Source organism: Pelobates fuscus, chromosome 7 (assembly GCF_036172605.1).
Source record: "Pelobates fuscus isolate aPelFus1 chromosome 7, aPelFus1.pri, whole genome shotgun sequence".
Classification (NCBI taxonomy): Eukaryota; Metazoa; Chordata; class Amphibia; order Anura; family Pelobatidae; genus Pelobates; species Pelobates fuscus.
Genome location: NC_086323.1, coordinates 187,407,179 through 187,430,679, shown reverse-complemented (window position 1 = coordinate 187,430,679; position 23,501 = coordinate 187,407,179). Strand labels below are relative to the sequence as shown.

General features: G+C 38.6%; 1 protein-coding gene across 1 annotated transcript in view; it reads left to right on the top strand.

Moving 5' to 3' along the window:
* PBRM1 (polybromo 1) overlaps positions 1–22,296 on the top strand; it is a 64,380-nt gene extending 42,084 nt beyond the window's left edge. The window contains exons 22-28 of the mRNA XM_063426974.1: positions 150–360; positions 9,007–9,204; positions 9,563–9,764; positions 12,179–12,358; positions 17,547–17,617; positions 19,637–19,853; positions 21,760–22,296. Of these exons, the coding sequence (XP_063283044.1) occupies positions 150–360; positions 9,007–9,204; positions 9,563–9,764; positions 12,179–12,358; positions 17,547–17,617; positions 19,637–19,853; positions 21,760–21,932 (1,252 nt within the window). The 3' untranslated portion in view covers positions 21,933–22,296. The remainder of the gene's footprint in view (positions 1–149; positions 361–9,006; positions 9,205–9,562; positions 9,765–12,178; positions 12,359–17,546; positions 17,618–19,636; positions 19,854–21,759) is intronic.
* The last annotated feature ends 1,205 nt before the right edge of the window (positions 22,297–23,501 follow it).

The window sequence follows — 23,501 nt, the reverse complement described above, 5'->3', positions numbered from 1 at the left end:
TTTATCAATTTTCAAAATCTATTCATGTTTTTATACAATTAAAATCCGCATGAAGACGGTAATCTTTTGACTGAACTTCTTTAAATGTTGTGCGATTTTTGTTTTTTGTTTTTGTTTTGTTTTTTGGGGGGTGGTGGATGTTTTCTTAGGAAACCCATTGTTCCCCAGAAAGAGCCATCTCCTCTGCTGGAACGAAAGATTCAGGATTTGGAGGCAAAGTTTGCTGAACTGGAGGGAGGGGAGGAGGAGATAGAAGATCTAGGAGAAGAAGAGGGGGAAATCCTAGACGCTCCATCCCTTCCACAAATTCCAACCCCTCTGTCAGGAGAGTTGGACATAATGCCTTACACACCACCGCAGGTAAATACTCCTAACCTTCTGTACAATTAATTATAATATTAATTGGAAAATAATCGTTTTCTAATCTTCATTAGCCGAATACAATCATTTCAAACTGTAATCTAACACTGTCCTTTAACATTCTTGGAATGTAAATGGAGGTCTGCTTATCCAGTGAAGTTCTCTGGATCAATGCTCATTGAACAAATTTTGATGAAGACTCTATGCCATGGAAGAGTGATAAATATGGCAAGCAATTAGTTTGTAATTACTTAGCAGGCAAGTTGGAGTAGATTAAAAAAACTACATGTAGCCATCCATTAACATTATTTCTGATGAAGATCTATCTCTGCTTGCTTAGTGAATATCTAGATAGGGACCTCAAACACCAGTGACTGACTGACGTCTTAAATAAATGAAGATGTTTCAGTTTTTCCAGAGCCAATAAAGTGTTAAATATAACATTTAAAAGTAATGAATGAAGAAAAAAATACATTTATTTATATATATATATATATATATATATATATATATATATATATATATATATATATATATATTGGATGCTTCATAGAAAGGTGCGAGATTGTATAGTTTACAAACGGGGGTTCTCTGTTTTTATTATGCATCAAGGTATATTTTAGAGAGGTTACATATATTTTAAATTTTATCATATTATCTAAATATTTAGCATTGACTTTTTATTCCTTGTTGGATACGTTTCGGTTTTATGCATTGTCTGTAATAAGAGTAGATTTGTTTTTTTTAATTAAAAGGACACGAACTGTACCACTACAGTTTTAACCCTGAAATGTCAGTATGTATGAACGTCAATGTTTTCATTGCAGTGTTCAGCACCTCTAGTGGCTGTCTTCCTGATAGCAGCAAGAGGTCCTTCTCTGTGAGAAGCGAGTCAGACATTTTATTTTTATTTTTTTTGCATAAGGTGGGAGGGTAACCTAACAATAAGCAGGACGATTTTGCTTTTGTGTTCTTTTTAGGATGGAAACAAAACACATTTAAATGTTGATACTATTGGCCAATTTATATTTTTCACCCTTGCCCTTGGGATGTGCTGCAGATACCATTACACTACAGCCGGTAAAGGCTCAATGTTGTGAAATAGCCATACCTTCAGAGTTTTTTAAAAGTACACACTACATTACATTATAAATGTGTATTACAGAAACATATAATTAAAATCTTGTTTTCCACTTAAGGTCAATCCTTTGTTTTTGTTTTTTACATTTTCTTAACATCGTTTCATTTTTTTTTTTTTTTTTTTTAATTATGGAATGTAAACCGTTTTATTTATAAAAATCCAAATGTTGTTGTTAGTGGTATACAAGTTGTAATGTACATGATTTATATGAGAGTTAGCCAACCAACATTTAAATATATATTTGTCCATGTTTTTGTGTACTGTTAACCACTCCAGGACAAAGGATTCACAATTAGATTAGATATGAGTTAGCTTTGTTTGGTTAGTATTTTTCCCCACTCATTTTGTGCACTTACCTGTATAACATTGCAAAACGGTTAAACAATTAGAAAAAAAGTCTCCAATCTTTTACACTTCCCTGTATGATACAGACAAAAAAGATGGCAAAAAAAACCTTGAAACCGCTAAGAACAAAATTCTTATTGACTCCAAAATTGGGTTTCACTTTGGATTCACAAGCTGCTAATAATATCCATATGTTGTTTTTTTTTATTGTTTTATTATATTTAAAGTCATTAAGATAAAACGTTGTTACAATTGTTTTAGATCTACTGGTTTGAAAAATGCCTTGAATGTATAGAGTTATTTTCTTTTCAGACATTACAGGGGCAACAGTATTTGGGTCAAAATACCTACTTGTTTGCAATCGATATTTGTTGCAATCTTCTTTTTGCTTTTATAATGCTCAATGTTCCCAGCACTTTCCACAAAATGATATTCTGCAAAGCAGGCAACCCAAGGAATCTCTGTGAATGTCAATCCATTTTTGCTCACGATTTATTACCAGAGATGAAAATATAAGAATAAAGTTTACAACACAGTGGTTCCTTCCCTAGATCGGGGAAGTAAAAAAGGCCTTTAAAAAAAATAACTGCCCATAAAGGATACTGTAACTGTGGAGACACGTTGCAGAGTCTGACTGAGCTTTACAGAATTTGTGATTTTTATTTATATGGCATAAAACCATTTAGTTCCTTTTTATAATTGAAGAATGACTCGCCAAGTTACATAATGTGAGTCGAGGAAAAAAAAATAAAGTTGTACAGTCATATGACTCCACGAAAAAAAAATTCAATGCTCCGAAATGTATTCAGTGTATTGGTGCATACATAAACTGGAATACAACAGCAAAATCACTTAATGCACTGCAGCATGAAACACATTAAAGGGACACACTAGAGCCCTTAAGCTTACTCAGGTGCTTTATGTATGAAGAGCCTGTCATCTTTTTCATTTTACAAAAACTTCAGATTTTACTAGAAATTGGCATGTTTATAAACTAATTATATTTTCTTAGCTCCATGAAGCTAAACCCAAGAACCAGACAAAGGCAGGTATATCTACTAAACAGAATTTTTTTTATGGTACGTTTTTTATTTTTTTGTAAGTACTTTTACTTTGAATACATCTTTTAGAGAACTTTATTTTTCCTTGGAGTCATCTGTGCAGCTTTATTTTTATTCTTTGTTTGGCAGTGGAGGTGGTTGCACAGACCCTGGCCCTTTAACTGAAAATAATAATGATAAAAATTTTATCTGATGGATGCCTGAGCCCCCCCTCCCCCTCCCCTGCATTGAGCAATGCTATTTGTTCCAGGAGAAATTAAGTATATTGTAAGTGTTTTGCATACTATAGTGTAATCCCCCTGATCTTGTAATAATAATCTTGTTGGCAATTTGTTTTTGTCAGAGCATCAACTTGTTTTTGTGCACACACTGGCAGAAATTATTAGTCTCCAAACAGGTCCAGAACACAACACAATAAGTTTCTTATTTCATAGTCCTATTGTGTTCATGAAGCTCCAGAAAGATTTAAAACCTGTATCACTGTAATCCAATCTTGCTATATTTTTTCTGTGAAACACCCAACTACATGACCTGTTCTAGTTTCTCCTTGTATCAAATAAACCATCATTTTATCCTTAAAGGAACACCATAACCAATGCAGACCATTTTAGCATGGTTTGACAATTTATATGGATCTTGCCACATCCAGTCTACTCAAATTGGAGAAGCTAGGTGTCTCTTTAAAGCAAAGCCAAGTGATGAAGTCATTGGCTGGATGTGTCAACTGAGTGCGCTCCCCTAATATTTGCAGTCCTGCTTTACTCTAGAGAGATATTCAGCTTCCGGATGTGGTGCAGGGACACTCGTGTGTGCCATGTCAAAAAGGTTTTTGTTTTGGTTTTTATATGTTTTACTGATTCTGCTATAAATGTAGGCTTGTCATGTGTTAGAGGATTTCCTAGTAGAGATGGCCCCCAGTGTCTCATTTTTATCATCTGATTTAGATGTGGAAAAAGGATTTATTAATTATTATTTTTTTCTCCTGTTTTGCTGTTTTTGAATTTTAAAATGTTTAAAAGTCCATGGAAAAGAAACGGAAAACAGAAGTAAGAGATTGTTAAATTATATTTTACACTGTGAGGAGTTCTAGCCATCAAGAAGTGAAAGAGGAGTGGATAGCCAAAAGTAAAGTTTAACTTTTATTGGTAATTTATTATTATTAAAGTTATTGTTACTAGACTATAAGTACGTAAATCTTGGTACAAGTCTAGTACAAGCTAAAAAAAATAAACACCTCTTGTTGGTGTTTGGAAAAAATAAGTCAAAATTACTAATCTCAAACATCTACTCACAAACTAATACCAACAAGGTTGCAAACAAACTGCCAGTTGGGAATTTACAATGCGGAGACCTTGTATACCTGTAGAGCCCAACTCTCAGTGTACTTTGTAAGAGTCAACAACTATCTGTTTCAGTAAAGCCTTCAATTTTAAAATGTTCCCTAGGACACCCGAAATCTATGCCCTCATTATGTGCAGCCTGATTGTCCTGTCAGAGAAAGAAAGAGACTAGCAGAGTAACAAAGAGATAGTAGGAGTGAGCACCTGACCCACATTTCGCTGTCAGAACACATGAGTTAGAGTGCACAGGACTAATCTGAAATGAGGACATTTAAACCTTGCACTAAAAGCATTGATTGGTGTAATAGGCACTATTACTGTATCCCTGTAGCAACAGTAACCAGTGGAAGGAACCCCAAGAAACTTAATGTGCTATAGAAATGGCAAAAATACTATGCATATCTCCACACAATATGGATTATATTGTGTAAAGGCCTACATAATAAAGTAACTAAACACAGAGTTATTTGGCATCAGACAACGGCACAGAATCCAGATGTAAAAAGAGTGAGACACAAAAAAACTGCTTGTTTGTATCCCATCCCATTATACAATGCAGTGTAATCCCCAGCCAGTGACCTAGGGATGCAATGTATTCAAATACAGGGTACTGCAAAAATCTGTGGGACAGATGACCACTGGCCCCCTTTGGTCACGAAACCTGTCTGGTAAGATTAGTGTATGGGCTCCTGTAGAACAAATTGGACAGTAACATCCAAACAAGACCTGTAATAATAGCTGCTCTTGAGGTGGCAAGAAAGGAAAAGCCTAAAAAAGTGTAATACAGTGTGTAATAATAAAAAGCGTGTATGCTAATAAAAATGTAATTTGTAAAAAGAAATGAATTCTAAAAAGGTATGTACAACTATGTACAAATGGTACAGAAAAAGAATGCGTGAAAGACCATTGTAGTTTGCAAGAAGTAAGATAAAAGCTCCCTGCGCTGAAAAGGCTTAATTTACAATAAAGGATAAATAATTAAAGTCCTTATTTAACCCATGAGGGACCAGCGTTTTAAAATCAAATATCCAACGTGACTCACGTTTAAGCAGTTTATAATTTAGTTTTCTAGGTTATTTTTCTGATTGCCCAATTTTCTAGGTGATTAAAAGGTACTCTACGTGATATTCTTTTAATGATCTGGAAACTTAAATGTGCAGTTTCACTGTTCTACGTTGTGAGAGCGGTGGCATATAATTCTGAGTAGACTGAATTGACAGGTTGGAAAATTTCTCAGATGTAGTTGTTGGTAGGTTTTATTAGTGTATTGTGTATTTCAGGTACACGTGACAACATGGATCCCCTAGGTGAAGGAACAGTTAACAAAACCTATTAAAATGTCTGATTTGTTAGAAACGGTACACATATCCTATTCAGGAGGCTGTATGAATGGGCAATACTTACACTTTACACATCTAAACATACCTCTAGGTGGTGAGAGCCAGGAGTCAGAGCTAGGGACATTGGAAAAGAGGCTAAAGACCAAACTGTCAACAATGTCTGGGTGTGACAGTGGCAACGAGTGAGATAACATCAGAGATTGTTGGATCAAACTATGGCATAGGCCAGTAATTTCACAGGAGGGTAGTATTTGGTGCCATCCTTTGTCAAAGTGGCAGTACAGTGGATAACCTGATTTCTCTTGATAGGCTTGGAATTTGTTTAATTAGAATTAGACTGACATGTGCGATTGTCCGGCGCATTTAGTAGTTTATCCTAGTAGACCTTCGTTCTGACAAAAAGTCTGCATCTGTGTGCTTCAATTTTGAAGTCGGCATCTGTCGTACAGTTTCGCCTGGCCATATAGAATGCTCTGTTTAAGGAATACAGTGTGGCAGTTCTCCCAGTCCAGGAAATCGTTCGTTTTATTATATAATTTCAACCTGTTAGATTAATTATGATTTTAATGACCGGAAATTTCATTGCTTTCAAACAGGTCAACTTGAGACCAATATTGTTTCAGTTCAGATGTAAGACATTGATGACCCAAGTCTCATTAATGACATTCCACAATGACAAAATATTGCCATACCTAGCCCAGAATTTTACATTGGTGATGGATGAAGAGGGTGAATCACCAAATACTCACTTGGCCTCCCACCGTGCTAGGTAAAAGTTTGCATAACTAAGGGAACAGCACATTTCCATAGCTGTGCCCCTAGTTTGTAGATGTCTCCCATTGACGTTGAAGTAATTTTGAGTATTTATTTAAGTAGTCTCAAAGAAAATTCACAGAACTCTGAGCATAAGGAGTTGTAAGAGTTCAAAAAGTGTCTACGGGCACCAATGCACCATTTTTGTGGGATATTATAAAGGGACATTACATCCGGGCCGACCAAGGAGTGACAACTGGAAGATCAATGTTTGCCTACTTCTCAACTGTATGTTGGGTATCCCAAATGAAGGAGGGTGTTGATTTAACCAAGGGGCATAGTTCTTGATCAAGTAATTTACTGGATTTTTCAGCTAGTGAATGTTTTCTAAATGCTGTTGAGTGTCCAGGAGGTTTCTGGGCAACCTTGTGGAAGTTGGGTAAACTGTAGAATGTGGCCAAAGTAGTATCTTTCTTTAATGAAACACAGAAATCCGAATGTGTTCTCTGGCTCTGTATAATCGTACTCCTAGCTCAGCAAAGAACATTTAATTGGGTTGTAGGAAAGAACCTTATAGCCATCTGTATTTGAGAGATGGTCCATGGACACTTGAATAACGTTTGCACATGTAGGTAAGACTATATTGCCCCCCTTTGTCCAATGGTTTAATGGCAAAGTTAGGTTCCTGCTATAATTCTCTGATGGCAAGTCTTTGAGTTTACGAGATTCAGAGGTAATGTTCTTATTATCTCTACTGGACATTTTGACAAAAAGATCAATATTCGAGAATTCCGAAAGAGCTCTCTCTCCTCTTATTATATTTTTTGATTTTATTTCTTCATCTGAACAATGTGTTGTGTGAAGGTACTTTAAAGGGACACTATAGTCACCTGAACAACTTTAGCTTAATGAAGCAGTTTTGGTGTATAGAACATGCCCCTGCAGCCTCACTACTCAATCCTTTGCCATTTAGGAGTTAAATTCCTTTGTTTATGAATCCTGGTCACACCTCCCTGCATGTGACTTGCACAGCCTTCCATAAACACTTCCTGTAAAGAGAGCCCTATTTAGGCTTTCTTTATTGCAAGTTCTGTTTAATTAAGATTTTCTTATCCCCTGCTATGTTAATAGCTTGCTAGACCCTGCAAGAGTCTCCTGTATGTGATTAAAGTTCAATTTAGAGATTGAGATACAATTATTTAAGGTAAATTACATCTGTTTGAAAGTGAAACCAGTTTTTTTTTTCATGCAGGCTCTCTCAATCATAGCCAGGGGAGGTGTGGCTAGGGCTGCATGAACAGAAACAAACTGATTTAACTCCTAAATGACAGTGAATTGAGCAGTGAAATTGCAGGGGAATGATCTATACACTAAAACTGCTTTATTTAGCTAAAGTAATTTAGGGGACTATAGTGTCCTTTGTGCAATATAAGCAAATTTACTGTGCCGCTGACATGCGTAGTATCTTTGTTTCTATAGCACATTATAGAAACAATGTTTCTCAGTGGTTCCTAGTTCCCCTAGTTACAGCCGCTACAATGATGTAAAGTAACCATATCTAACTCAGATGTTGAGATGCCCCATTTGTTTTTGGTGCCTATTACCCATGTGATTGCTCCACCAATCAGTGACTTTAGCATAAAGTTAAATGGCCTCACTTCTAATTAGTCCTTCTGTACTCCTTATAAGCTGTGTGTCCTGACAGAGCAAAACTGGTCCTGGATACTCGCCTTTACTTACTCTGCTACTATGTTTATTCCTGTGAGTGAACAATCAACCATCAAATAACCATTGTGAGTTTAGCCTCGGAATGGGTTTAGGGTGTTATATGGAATGGCTGTATTGTAACAACTCTTCCCACTCTCTATCCCACTTTGACTGTTACCTTGAGCTATTGGTAGACCTTCAAATTCCAGCCTTCATTAAAAATGACCACTATTGCAAAGTATAGTGAGTTGGACTCTCCAGGGATCCAAGGCCTCCGCCTGGTGGATTTCCAATTAGCAGCTTCTTTACAAACTTGGATGTGATTGATATTCGTTTGGGATTAGTAGTTTTGCCTTTTCTTTGTTGTCTACTTATTAGTAATCGCATTATTCAACACCAATAAGATTTGTTTGTTTACATTTTAGTTATTATAGAACAGGTACCAAGATTTACTTAACAATAACCTTTTTAAAAGTTAAGTTTTACTCCTTACTATCCACTCCTGGGCTCCATGGAAAATGATGGTTAAATCATGGAATTTATAGCAAGTTGTAGACCTAAAGTTAATGTGTTGAGGAAAAAACTGAGAAAACAATAGAAAACCTCCATATACAACGCTTCATAATGTGGGAATGGTTTGCACTGTGAGGTCTAGCTAATCTGGCTTTAAGGGTTCCACTGATCTCTCTTGTGTTGTGTGATGTGCTATTGGCTAGTGCTTCTCGCTCATATAACGATATTAAACATGCAAAATCAAAGCCTGCTTGTGGGGGCAAAGTTACTTAAACCTGCTAGTATAAAAAGCAGCAATACCACGAATATCTGCTGTCTTCCAATATGTGATAGCTCAGCTGATTCCCTGTCTGAAAAAAGTGCAAAACAAATAAAAAACCCAGAAATTTTCTTTTTTTTTTTTCCGTTAATCATTTGCAATTGGTGTTTTTAAAACACTAAATCAGGCTGCCGTGCTTTCAAGCTCCCCTCGATGCTCCGACGACCTGACGCCAGCGGTCAGGCTGCCTTCCCCCTCCTCAGTGATGCAAAGGGCAACCCTAGCAGAGCACACAGAAACACCCACTGACAGACAAACGAAAGATGGCATCCCAGGGGAGACTGTGGACAGCAAATTACCAAAACAGTATTTAGACCACGGAAAGGTAAATTTGGAGACCCAAGGTCAGACAAGATGTGATCCTTTTTCTTTCTTGGGGTGGGAGGGTCCCCGTGGTATTGCTGCTTTGAGGTGACTGTGCGGTGTGTATGGGCCACAAATTAGCTATGCTTTGCTTTTAAAAACCGAGTGTTTCATTTGAGTGTTTAAGACAGCAGAGTTTCCTTCTTTTATGTATCACATCTCATAGACGTCATCTAACATAGATTCACAAAAAACTGTCTAACATTTTCTAGTATAGAATTGCTTGGATTCACAGATCCCACTGGCCACACCAAATCTTAGACTTCTGGGTTTAAACAGTGATAATAAAAATGTTGCCATCTTATTTCTGTTCATTTCAGTCCACTCCAAAATCCACGAAGAACAGCGCTAAAAAGGAAGGTGGGAAGCGGAAGATTAACATGAGTGGCTACATCCTGTTCAGCAGTGAGATGAGGGCTGTAATTAAAGCCCAACATCCTGATTATTCCTTTGGAGAACTTAGTCGTTTAGTAGGAACTGAATGGCGGAATCTGGAAGCAACAAAGAAGGCAGATTATGAAGGTAAAATCAATCACACTCTTTCCCAAGAATGTTACTTACTATACAATCTGTCCCAAGTCTCATTTTAGTCAATTTTTATGGCTGGTAGATTATATTTTTCTTTCTTTGCAGCACATCTGCGAGACTTTAAGATCCTCGTAAATTTCTCTGATTTGCTAGGTGCCATACCTTATTCAACCTTGTATACATTAAAGGGAAACTACAGTGCCAGGAAAACAAACTAGTTTTCCTGGCACTGTAGCTCCTTTTTCTGTCAAGGCCCACCCCCGTGGTGCAGAAGGGGTTAATAACTTAAGGGGTTTATTTGGGAGTAGCCGTTTGTCCCTCGGCGCTGGCTCAGCTAACGCTCCTCCCCTGCTGACGTCAGCTGGCGGGTGAGACCGCATGCACGGCAATGGCCATGCTCACATAAGGGGATCTCCCCGTAGGAAAGCATTATTGAATGCTTTCTTATTGGGATTCCGATGACGCTGGAAGTCCTCATGCATAGCACGATGACGTCCAGCATCATTTAGACTACCAAAAGTCGTCTAAGAACCCGTAAGTCTGGTAGACAGCCACTAGAGGAGGACTTAACCCTAGCAGGTAATTACTGCAGGGTTAGGGTGATGGGAGTTGGCACCCAAACCACTTCAGTGGGCTGAAGTGGTCTGGGTGCCTACAGTGTCTCTTTAAGCCTGTCTGAAATTTTTCACTTGACCTGTTTTGCTGAGACACTGTGTTTAAACACATTACGTGAATCTTACAGGTTCAATATATATCTTTGTGTATGAGCTGATAGATGTCTCTGTTTTTGTAGAGGGAAAATTATAGATTATAAACATAATTGGTTATGTGGGGATATTTGAGAGCCCCCAAAGAAAGTTATATGTTTCAGTCTCTAGTGATAGCGTTCCAGTTCTTAATTAGGAATACATAATTAATTGTTCTCTTGATTTTGTACAGTTTGACAGTATTCTTGCTCTTCTATATCTGTACAAACCATAATTATAGTTTCTGTTAAAAGTTAAAGGTTAAAGGAACACTATAGGATCAGGAACACAAACATGTGTTTCTGGCCCCATAGTGTTAAAACCACCATTTAGGTGGTGTCCTCCCCCCAACCCTCTTAAAAGGTAGGAAAACTTACCATATTTTTGGACCTACCCCCAATCCGCATCCTTGCTTACGTTAACCGAATTAATTGATTTTGGCCAATCCAATGCTTTACCATAGGGAAAGCATTGTATTGGCTGAAATCGGCAAACGGCGGCTTAGTCAATCAGCACCTCTTTATAGAGGAGAACTTTTTGCACTTTACGGTTACAATTACAGCTAATACAAATTTAATGCTTGGAGAAGCACTAAAATTGCAATTAAGGCAATGAGGGGGCATGTAGTAGCTTCTGAAAATGTCCTCCCTGTGCCCATCCAATGCCAGTGTGTTCAATTCTCTATTCTATTTTGTAGTGCAGCTATTATATTATTGCATTTTCATAACTGTGAATATTCATTGACTTTGGCAGTTGCATTGATTTAACACATTGCCCGCCTTGGTTTTTCCTTGGAATATCTTCTATTAGGTTTACATGAATAAAGAGAAATATAACTAGGAGTTTAGGCTCTTTAGCGAGCTTTTACACTCCATGAAAGTGTTGATACCAAGAGAAATTGGCAGTTGCACCATCCCAGCTGTCCGTTAGACAGGAGGGATACTCTTGCTGATTGTTTTGTGTCCAATGTTTCTCATAGAGGTGCAAAGTGGTGTTAGCTGCACGTGCACCCTTGCCTCCTAGTGCTTCTCTGTTGGCCTGGAGATCATCAATATTGATGATCTCCTGGTTGGTGGGGTTGAGCAGATCTGCAGTGAGGATATCCACTCACTATTGGACTAAAGATAATCAACTTTTTATGTAGGGGTGCAGGAGACTGAAAATACTTTAAAACACTTCATAAATGTAAAGATTTTTATTTGCAGAACTGTTAGAAGTGTTCCTTCTAAAAAAGTTGCGCAACTAAAACAGACTGTTATGGGATTTTCTCCGGCAACTTTGATCTGCATTATGTTTCAAGTCAGTTCACTTCTGAGACATCAGATTGGCACTTTTCCATACAAGCACAATTTAGGATAGGCAGTAGTGGCTTTGATACTACTCTACTGGAAAAAAACGGCTCCCACGTTAAGCCAGAATTTTCTGAAAAAATTAGTTATTAGAAAAAAATCGAATAGATTACCAGGAGTAGTTATGGTGTGTGGAATACGTCTTTAAGAAATATCAAAGTAAAAAACAGCAGTCTGGGTATAACAAATATGTTTCAATCTTATTAGTCCCAATGTTATGGGAATATTGCCACAATAAATGGTTAAGCAGCCATTGTGCACAATTCCTGTTGATAAAATTAGCTGTTGTGATGAACATGGCCTCCTTTTGCAGAGCGTGCCGCTAAAGTTGCAGAACAGCAGGAGAGAGAAAGGGCAGCGCAGCAACAACAGCAGCAACAGCAACAACAGAACTCCTCTCCTCGTGCTGGTACGCCAGTAGGAGCCCTGATGGGAGTGGTCCCACCTCCTACACCAATGGGAATGCTCAATCAGCAGATGACACCTGTTTCAGGTAACCCAGGGGCTGCGGATCTTTCTGAAATGGTCAGAACTTGATCAGAAACTCCAAATCTTTATGCCCTTGTGGAAATGTTTACCACGCACGCATTTAAATCTTATTTGGTCATGGTTATAATTAATCATTTGTGATGGTTGGGAGGCCAATTAATCAGAAAAGAGTTTATATTAATCAATAGAGCGATATATTCTAAAATGTCTATTGCTTATCTTGAATGGTTTTTGTAGTTTGGACTGTTTATCATTATTTATTCTAAAAAAGAAGAAAAACCTTTTGTGATAACATCAGCACCATTGACTAATAGAAAGAGGTCAAAGACAGAGAATGACTGTTCAGATTGGGTTTACTTGGTGAAATACTCTGCAAACGTCATTTTTGGTTTTTCATTTCTCCCCTTTTTATTTTCCTTCTGTTTTCCTAATTAGCTGTACTGCCCTGTCATGTATATCCTGTGTCAGTAACTTAAGGTAGATCTCAGGCTAGATTTCTATTCTATGTTCTATTGTTCTCCTGGGTATATTTTTAATATGTGGTTGAATGCATCCTCAGCAGACTTTCATTATTTGATTCTTGTGCATTCAGTTATCTGTTTCACTCCTCATACATATTCCCCATTTAAAAGGGGGCTTTCACTTTCCCAATTGAGATTTCTCTCGCTTTTAAGTTTGCCCTGGGACCTAAAAATATTTAAAGTGGGACTGTCACTTTTGAGCTTTTTTTCTTAAAGGGGGCCCTATAGTCACCATAACAATAAGAGCTTCATGCCAGCATGTCAAACTCCAACCTTGTTTGTGTGGCCCGTGCCAGACTTTAAGTTTATGTGGGCCGCAAATAAAAAAAAAAAATACCTTAAATTTTCTTAGAAAGGTTTATTTTAAAAAGTACAGTATAAAAAAAAAAACGGCACCCTCCTCTAATAAATCCCAGTCCCGTCCCCCCCCCCTTCTAAACCCTGTGCCAAATCTGATCCTCCCGCTACTTCTTGAAACCCTGTGAAGGTGGAGCACGTCGCGTGCCTCCATGCACCTCCAGGTACTCCACTGTCCAGTCGCAGTCAATGCAACACTGACGCACACACACACTCACTCACTGACAGACACACACTCACTCACTGACAGACACACACTCACTCACTGACAGACACACACTCACTCACTGACAGACACACACTCACTCACTGACAGACACTCACTCACTCACTGACAGACACACACTCACTCACTGACAGACACACACTCACTCACTGACAGACACACACTCACTCACTGACAGACACTCACTCACTCACTGACAGACACTCACTCACTCACTGACAGACACTCACTCACTCACTGACAGACACTCACTCACTCACTGACAGACACTCACTCACTCACTGACAGACACACACACACTCACTGACAGACACACACTCACTCACTGACAGACACACACTCACTGACAGACACACACTCACTGACAGACACACACTCACTGACAGACACACACTCACTGACAGACACACACTCACTGACAGACACACACTCACTCACTGACAGACACACACTCACTCACTGACAGACACACACTCACTCACTGACAGACACACACTCACTCACTGACAGACACACACTCACTCACTGACACACTCACTCACTGACACACTCACTCACTGACACACTCACTCACTGACACACTCACTCACTGACACACTCACTCACTGACACACTCACTCACTGACACACTCACTCACTGACACACTCACTCACTGACACACTCACTCACTGACACACTCACTCACTGACACGCACTCTCTGACAGGCGCGCACGCACTCTCTGACAGGCGCGCACGCACTCGCTGACAGGCGCGCACGCACTCGCTGACAGGCGCGCACGCACTCGCTGACAGGCGCGCACGCACTCGCTGACAGGCGCGCACGCACTCGCTGACAGGCGCGCACGCACTCGCTGACAGGCGCGCACGCACGCACACATTTACACATTCTTGCACTCACATAATTTAATTTATTGTTACCTACCTTTGGGAGCTGGTGTGGGGACCTTCTGTCTGGAGATCTCGTTCCTGCTCCTCACTGCTCTCTCGCACGGTTTAGTGTTGCTGGGTGCCGGAATATGACGTCATAATCCGGCGCCCGGCTTCACTACAGACAACGTGTGCGAGGGAGCAGGAATACTGAGCTCCCTCGCTGCCAATCCTCCCCGGCCGGGTAAGTGTTAGCAGAGTAGGCACCTGCAATGTGGGGAAAGCAGGTGCCTACCCTGCTATAACACTGAGCATGCACTCGTGGCTCGCTGGGCCACAAAGATGGTTCTTGTGGGCCGCACGCGGCCATGCGAGTTTGACATGCTTGGCTTAATGTATTTGTTCTGGTGATTATAGCATGTTCCTGCAGCCTTTTTGCTTTAAATACTGCCTTTTCAGAGATAACACAGTGTTTACATTACAGCCTAGGGACACCTCTGTTGGCCGCTACTCAGATGGCCATTGGAGGTGCTGCACACAGCACCTGAAGAGATGCTGATTGACCATTGCAGTGTTTGTCTCCAACCTCAATCTACCTCCCTGGCTGAGATCATCAAACTTGACTATCTCAGCCAATCCAATATTTTCCTATGGGAAAGCATTATGATTGGTTAAGATCATCAATTCTGATGATGTTCGCCAAGAAGGCGGATGGGGGGTGGACAAAGCACCGGCAGAAATCAGATGAGTTGTACTACCTTGAAGGGGGACCAGGGGGGTAGACAATGATTTTACACTATAGGGTCAGGAATACATTTTCCTGACCATATAATGTTCCTTTAAAGCTATAATATATGAAAATATATTTTTGATTGACTCATTTAATCAAGAGATATTGGTAACAGTTCTGATCATTTCTCATTGACAATTTTTGGATATTGGTTGCTTCTGTCATTTCTTTATTTCAATTGTGTAAGAGACTGGCTTTCTATTTATTGCAAATGTAGTTAGCAGTTTAAATAGAACTGTTCTAATTTCTTTACTGGTCCAGTAAAATCACACATTATTTTTGGAAAGTATCCTAAACTTTCTGATGGTTAAGCTCATAGGCTATTGAATTATTAACATTCTTTATAGGTTTATTAAAGCAGCATGTTGCATCAGGGCACTGAAGGATTGACAGGGATAAATTAAGTTTAATCACATAATAGTAAAGAAAGATAATGTATAATTTCCCTATGAAGATAAAGTTTGGCTCCCTTTTTTATCGTTTTTTTAAATGGCAGGATTTTGTCCTACTCTGGTAAGAATTATGATTTCAACATCACTGTAGGCCCTATTACTTTTTCAACTCAATACATTTGTTATAGTGCCTGGGATCCCATTCAGTTTTTAACAATTTTCTAACTTTTCAAACACTAAACAATGGTCACTGACCACTCACAACCTGGCCCCCCAGATATTACACACCTTTGTTTAGCTTAACCAATTCATACCAGCAATGATTGCTGTGATAGACTGAAAGAAGTCAACTGACACTCAGTCACCCATTGCTGCGAACACTAATGCATTTTCATTACCCCAAGCTTGGGTCTCTCATTTAACATTTGAATATTAAAAAAAAAAAAACTGTTTAACACTGAATGGTAGGATGGCGCCAAAGAACTTCAGATACTCTAACCACTTCAATGAGATGAAGTGGTTGCAGTGTCCATTTAACTATTTCAGAACATGACCACATCCATCACCTAACCTGCAGCAAGTCTCTCTTACCAAGGCAGATGCCCAGAGATTTCATGTGTACTCGTGCATTAACCCTTTGTTGCCATGGAGATTTACCTATTGTAGTTGAAGAAATTATCACATAATATTCTAGAACTGAAAATTAACCTTATTCTGCTACTAATTCTTATTTTCATCTATGTAACATTGTTAGATTGCATTTTCATTAATGCCACCAAACTAACTTTTTTTTCTTCCCTACCAGACTAAAACAATCCTTGTTTAGCGCATGTGTTTATTATTAATCCATTCATATTGCATGTTACTTATGCATGTCTGACATTTGTGTTCTTCAAGGCATGATAGGGGGGTACCCGCCTGGCCTGGCTCCCATGCAAGGCTCTGTTGATGGCATTATTAGTATGGGCAGCATGCAGCCTCATCACCATGGGGTGATTCCACCACCCCATCTCCTTCCACCATGTATGCCTGGCATCTCGAACATCCCACCACAGGGTAAGAATGTTCTAACCATCCCATCATTTTCACCTTTCATAGCTAAAACCACATCCATAACCCAAGCTTGAACGTGTCTTCTTAAAGAACTGATCCATCGGGTCACTTTCTTTTTAAGCTATGTGACCATGTGATTTTATTGTGTGACGGTAGGTATGTGACTGTGTAGACCACATATACAATTAATCTACAGTTTAGACTGTAGTGTAGAAGTTGGTGTATAGTTTGAAATTAAAAAAACATTCAATACTCTTGTATAGCAACACAAAAGGAATAAGCTAGAAGATCTTCTACAATATCGAACAGCGGAACAGAAAATTAATTTTAAAGGCTGGTTATCCAGGAGCAATGATTGGTTGTGTAACTTGGACCCATCTCTATCCTCTCACTGCACAGAGGATAATTTGCTCTTGGGATATGGTACTCTGAATGTGTTTTTATACACAGCACTCTGCATAGTTGTGTGTTGTTTTGTGTTTTATTCTCAATATTAAAAATAAGAAAATGTTCTTTTAATCTGCCTGAGAACGAACGTGTGTTTCACTGCTGAGTAGCAGCTGCACATGTCAATCAGACGGAGCATTACAGAGAGAATAATGTCGGATGATATGACACACATCACTGTGTCATATGGATTTTGAAAATAGGATTTACAGGTTTAAATAACCATTATAATAAAAGGATATTCTCATTTCTGCCATGATGTCCTATAAATACAAAAGTTATTTGCAGCATAACGCCTTATATTGATTTTATATGATTTCATGTTCTATCATTTTTGTCTCCCCTGTTTATTTGTACTTGCTTAAACATTTGACAAATGTTACATGCCTATACATTCTCTACTTACATTCTTATTCTAAAAGTTTGCATGTAAGTGCCATTTTTTTTTACCTTTGTCAACCCTATCACACTGTTTAATTGTGTGTTTGATCAAATTTAAAAGTAAGATTTATTTTATTTATTTATATATTTTTTTAGGTGTAATAGCACAAGGTGTCCCGTCAATGGTTGGCTCATCTGCAACTGGGAGCAACCCTTATAATCAACAGGTAAAGGCGGGCTGTCATTCACAGAGATTGGTACATATACTGCAATAGAAAACGTTACGTATAAATTATCGGAATCATATAATTATAGGGTAAATCAGATACAGTCCATAGAACAAGCGTTGGGCCCGTGATACAGCAATGTGTGTGTGTGTATATATATATTATGTAACATTCAAAAAAAGGTTGTGGTAACTAAATAAATGGTTATGCGAGAGAAAGCTTCACTCACTTAAAACAAGGGGAAAGGTAATTCCAATCCTGGGAATCAGGTAATGGACAGTACACTGAAAAAAACAAAAAACATGCCAAAATAATGTAAATGGGGAGAAAAAAAAACTTTATTGGCAACAAACAAAAAGCAACACGGGGGAGCCATAAAAAATGTTGTAATGGGTTTAATGCCCATAGGTCCTTAATTATAGTAATTAATTGTTTGGTGCAATTAGTAACTAAAGGATCATGGTTTACTTTGATTGCCTCTTCCAAAATTACAAAATTAAAAACTAGATCAGTTGTTGCCCAAAAAAATTTAATTTGTCCCATTACTTGTTTATTTTGTATGTTGGGGGGGAAATGAGGAACTCATCTGTAAGCACCTTCAGGATATGATGAAACGTCTGAATTAAATAGACATTTTCAGTCTTGTAATGAGGTAATACATATTGGCTGTCATTTTAGGGGGATTGAGAAATGGGGATGTAAAATTTTAAAAAAACAAGAAGACTTTTTGATGTGCACTCTGATGAGACTTATTATTTTTGCACAGAATTGATATTAGGCAGTCCAGAAGAGAGTACTAGGCTGCCTAAGTCACGTGTGCCAGGGGGTGTAACTAGCCACCGGCACACAAGTGCAAATATCTAATTGTGCTTTCTTTGGAGCCAAGGCACTGCACATTCAGACTCCTTCCACCATTGCCTAAAAGCAGAAGTGGTTATGGTGGTTGGAGTAACCCTTTAACAGTTTCCTTTTAATAGGACCCAATGGTTTCCTTGCCTTTCACGGTCTCTCCATCATTTCCTGGCTAATTCCTGACAGCTTTACAATATTATTAGCCAAACTCACTCTGCAGCAATGTATTTTGTAGCTTTTAGGGTGTCCGGTAGGGGTTATGAGGGAAATAAACATTTTTATAAACTAGCTGTGATAGAATTTATAAGTTTAACAAAAAAAAAAAGTAATCCATGAACTTTGTTAGTTGTATGGTAAAATGTATAGAACTAACGTTTTATTTGGGTAATTAAAAGGAACTGCATTACACAAATGGTTCTAAAATAAGAGCAAATGAAAGAGGGATAATCTTTAATGCATGCCATTATTGGAGGAAAAAGGGATCAGATAGAAAGCAAGAAGGGAGGTAGCTGTTGTGGTGTTTGGATACAATATGTGTCTGTGTTCTGGTGTCTACAGCCTGTCCGTGTAGGCTTTTTAATGTAACACCTCTAGTGGCAATCACTCAGACAGACGCCAGAGGTGCTGCACATGATGTTCAGCATCTTCACACTCCCCATAGAGGTGCATTGATCCAGTGCTTGACTATGAGGAGATGCTAATAGGCACTGATGTTCAATAGACTCTAAACATTGTATTGGCTGAGATTGTCAAATTTGATGATTGTAGCTGGGCCACCCACACAGAGACCTGCGCTGTGCTGGAAAAATGGTAAGTAAAATACCTTATTCAAGGGAGGCATGGTGGTTCAGGCACATTTCTTCACACTATAGTGTCCCTTTAGTGACCATCTTCACACTATAGTGACCATGTCTGGAATTTTTTGTCCTTTTGTGAGGTCTTTAAAAAGGAAACACATTTTTATTGGTCAAAAAGAACAAAAAAAATTAGGGAGGTCAAATCATATTAGAAACATGTATTTTTCAAAAATGCAGCATCAATGTCTCTGAACAAAATTATGCATTTATCAATTAGTAAAAAAAAAAGCTAATATTTTCAGTGCATCAGTTTATAGTGGTTGATTTTTAAAATGCATTATACTCTGTGACATCTTTGTTTGCTTTATAGATGGGAATTCTTGTTCCACAAAGTCAGCAGGCCCCGCCCCCTTATCCAGGTCAAGTTCCAATAAATCAACCAGTCATGCAGCAACCTTCCACCCCAGTATTTGTGGCTCCTCCTCCACGGACTCAAAGATTGCTACATTCTGAAGCCTACCTGAAATACATTGAGGGTCTGACTGCAGACTCAAATTGCATTAGTAAATGGGATCAGACACTGGCAGGTGAGAATGCATACAAACATAGGTCATTTTGCTTGGAGAAAACCGTAGGTTTTGAATGAGTGAGGAGTGATGTACTATTGTTGAGCAGGTCATCCAGTAACATCCTGGAGATCAAGGTTTTCGGACCATAGACATTTCCAAATTCTCAATATGGTAAAGGAGCACTTAAGCACCATAAAGCTTGGAGTGTGCCGGTGCCAATGAATGATCTGAACACTTCCAGAAAATGTATATAGCTAATCCAGATACAGAATGTACACTTGAGTAAGGAGTAGGCTGAAAGCAGCTGCGTGCATTGTAACCCTTTACTGAGGTACTGCTCCATGGGAATTTTGGCACCATAACCACTAAAGAGAGTTGTAGTGAATATGGTACATCATGCCCCTTTAGATGTATTTAGCACGGAAGACATCACATTACTTGTATATTTATATATTATGAAAACATACATCTCTGGTAAGTGGGATATCATAGGAAACGATATTGTAAATGTGTTTTGATGGCTTCTCGTGTGATTTCTTGTGTGTTATGGGGGGCTGTTTGTGGTGTAGTATGTGTAGATAGATTTATTTATTTTGTGTTAATTGTGTAGTATATGTGTCTATGGACAGTTGAGAGAGGTGAGTGTGTGTTTATATAGGAGATGCAGTGTATTTATGGAATATAGTGTGTTTTTTGCTGGGGATGTAGTGTGTATGTTAAGGAGATGTAGTGTGGGGGAATAAAAAGAGATACAAACCCACAGCCAAATATAATAAGATGCATTCTATCTATATGATAAAACCACAAGCAAACAATAGAGCCATGTGTAAAATAATTATCATAGTAAAGCATGCATAATAATAAAAATTACATTACATACATACGAGAACTAAATGTACTTACCTAGCTCTACATGGATGAACTACAACATAGCATGTCATAAGCAATGTTTCTAAAAAACAAATGTAAGACATATCTAAGTAAATAAATCAAGGCAACAGTTCTGTTTAGTATTTATGATGCTGCAATATTCTTATGCATATGTAATCATCACTATATGATCATATATTAGAGATAACAAACCTCATGGATAAGAATCGGTGAGATAACAAACTGTATTAGGGTCCACTTAATAATAATAATAATAGTAGTGTACGATAAAATTCCATATGACCATATGCACAAATATATAGCTAACGTAAGAAAAAAATAAAACCCCAAAGGACTTCTGAAAGAAATGTGCGTGCTGTATGCCGAAGTAAAAATATGTGTGAAATCAATTGGGTCCGTGACAGAGCACAAAATCAGAGTGCAAGAGAATACAGAGAATGGACAACAGCTCAAGTAGCCTGCCCTTCGATGGGTGGCTGCTCAGATCTCAAGCTGGTTTTAGTTTATCTTGTGCCATTACAAACCTAGGCCAGTTACATGTCAGACTGATGTTACACAAAAGAGCCTCTCTCTCTCTCTCTGCACAAGAGATACCGCAACCCCAGAGGATCATTACAGCCTTGTTGGGCCTTGTCAGTGAGGTATAGCTGATACCCCTCTAGGTACCGTGAACAAGGGGTTCACGTCTGGATTCACTTTTAAACTTAATCCAGAGCAAATAAAAAAACGTGCAAAACAGCTCCGGTAGCTTGCCCTTCAGTGGGTCCGCGCTCACATCTCTGGTGATCCAGTATGGAGAGCTTATAGTCTCACCATCTGCTTGGTGCAGACCTTGTGTAATGGCGCTCACGAGGTCTCTGTACTGCCTTGAGATCATGGAGACATACACCAGATCCGCACCCCGCAGAGAGTGAGACCAGAGGCTGCACTTTCCCGTCCAGCAGTGGACACAATGGGCACTCTGCCCTACCCTAATTGATGCCTTTGATTAGATAAAAATGTAATTAGCATGTTTTTTTTTTTTTTCTTCCAGCTAAACGTCGAGATATCCATTTGTCCAAAGAGCAGGAGAGTCGGCTTCCTTCCCACTGGTTAAAGAGCAAAGGTGCACATACAACTATGGCCAATGCCTTATGGCGTCTGCGAGACCTAATGCTTCGTGACACACTAAATATACGCCAGGCATACAACCTTGAAAATATGTAATTTATGCGAAACCAGGATAAAAAGGAGTATTGTGGAACAATAGTTGTTTTTAGCAACTGGGAAGCCCAGGTCATTTTTTTTTTTAATTGAATTTCTGTACATTGTATACCATTTTGATATAAGGACATTTTTTAATATGCTTATTTTGACTGTCTTGTCATTGTTATATATTGAACCACCATCATCCTTCGATACAGAATTTTTTTTACATCTTGTTTTCTGTTTGTGTTTGACAAGTAATTGGATAATTTCATGTCCTGTACTCTTGTTTTATTGCTATAATAAATACACACAGAGGAACGGGATGGACTTAGCTGTACCTTGCACTGCCGTCATTTTAAATTAAACATTTGTTACTTTACAACGACTTAGACTCTTTTTTGATTGTAAAATGTTGAAAAATTTAATTGTCCTCCTTATTTACATATAGTTCATGCAGAAGGATAAAAAATAGTTTTATAACACGTCTCATATCTCAGTCCCAAGTGGCTGCAAGGACCTTAACCTGTTTGCCCCAAGAATGTTCCTTTATCCACTGGTCACCACAAGATTTTTTTATTTTTATTTTTTTTTACTAAACAGGTAATTGTAGAAAATGTATAAGGAAGCTTATTGTAGTGGTTATGGTGCAAGGAGGCTGTGGCGGCAGTGCTTCTGGTTTATTGTCAAATATTTTTGATTAAAAACAAGAGGATTCCCCAACATCCGGTGTCCTCTGACTCTAAAATCATAATGAGGCGTTTCATCTCCAGATTATTTTTCTACAAATATTTGAATGACCAAGCATGCAATTTGTGTTGATTCCAGCAGCCCTTTACATGATCCCAGACAACCAAAGCCCTTTCTGTCAACAGTGATTTTGCTGTGCAAAAGGAATGCAACTAACAAGTACAACCACATTCTGCTACAGCACTTGCAGCTTATTATTGCAATCCTTTCTTATTCCATCCATGTAGTTATACAGTTAAGGTTTCTGTACAATCCCTCCTTTTTTTTTTTTTTTTTTTTTACTGTTGTCCAGTTGCACCATAAACACTACAAAGCAGGGTTTTTTTTTTTGGTTTTTTTTTGCTTTTTATTGCCTAATTGGAATTTGTGGGATTTTACAATGGAAATGCACATCTAATTAGAAACATACCTACAGTTCTAAAGCGTTTTCCTCTGTGGGTTACCACTGATAGATTGAGAGCAGCAACTGATGCTCTCAGCCTATCACCACAATCTAGGGATAGACAACCTTTGGCACTCCTGATGTTGTGATGCTCTTGCCGCTATAATGCTGGCAAAGCATCAAGAGAGTTGAAGTCCACAACATGTGGAGTTGTGGACTACCGCAGGTTGGCTACCCTTGGTCTATGGGAAGGATTCCACATTTGAGTCTCAGGAAACAGAGGGGCCAGGAGAACGGGCACAGTTGAAAGCATTTTTGAGTTAAACCCCTGATAAACTGTTTAACCCCCAGAAAGGGATACTCGAACCACCAAAACATTAGCTTAACTAAGCAGTTTTGACGTACAAATCTTTGGCCTCTGCCGTTTCACTGCTCAAGTCTCTGCCATTTTGGAGTTA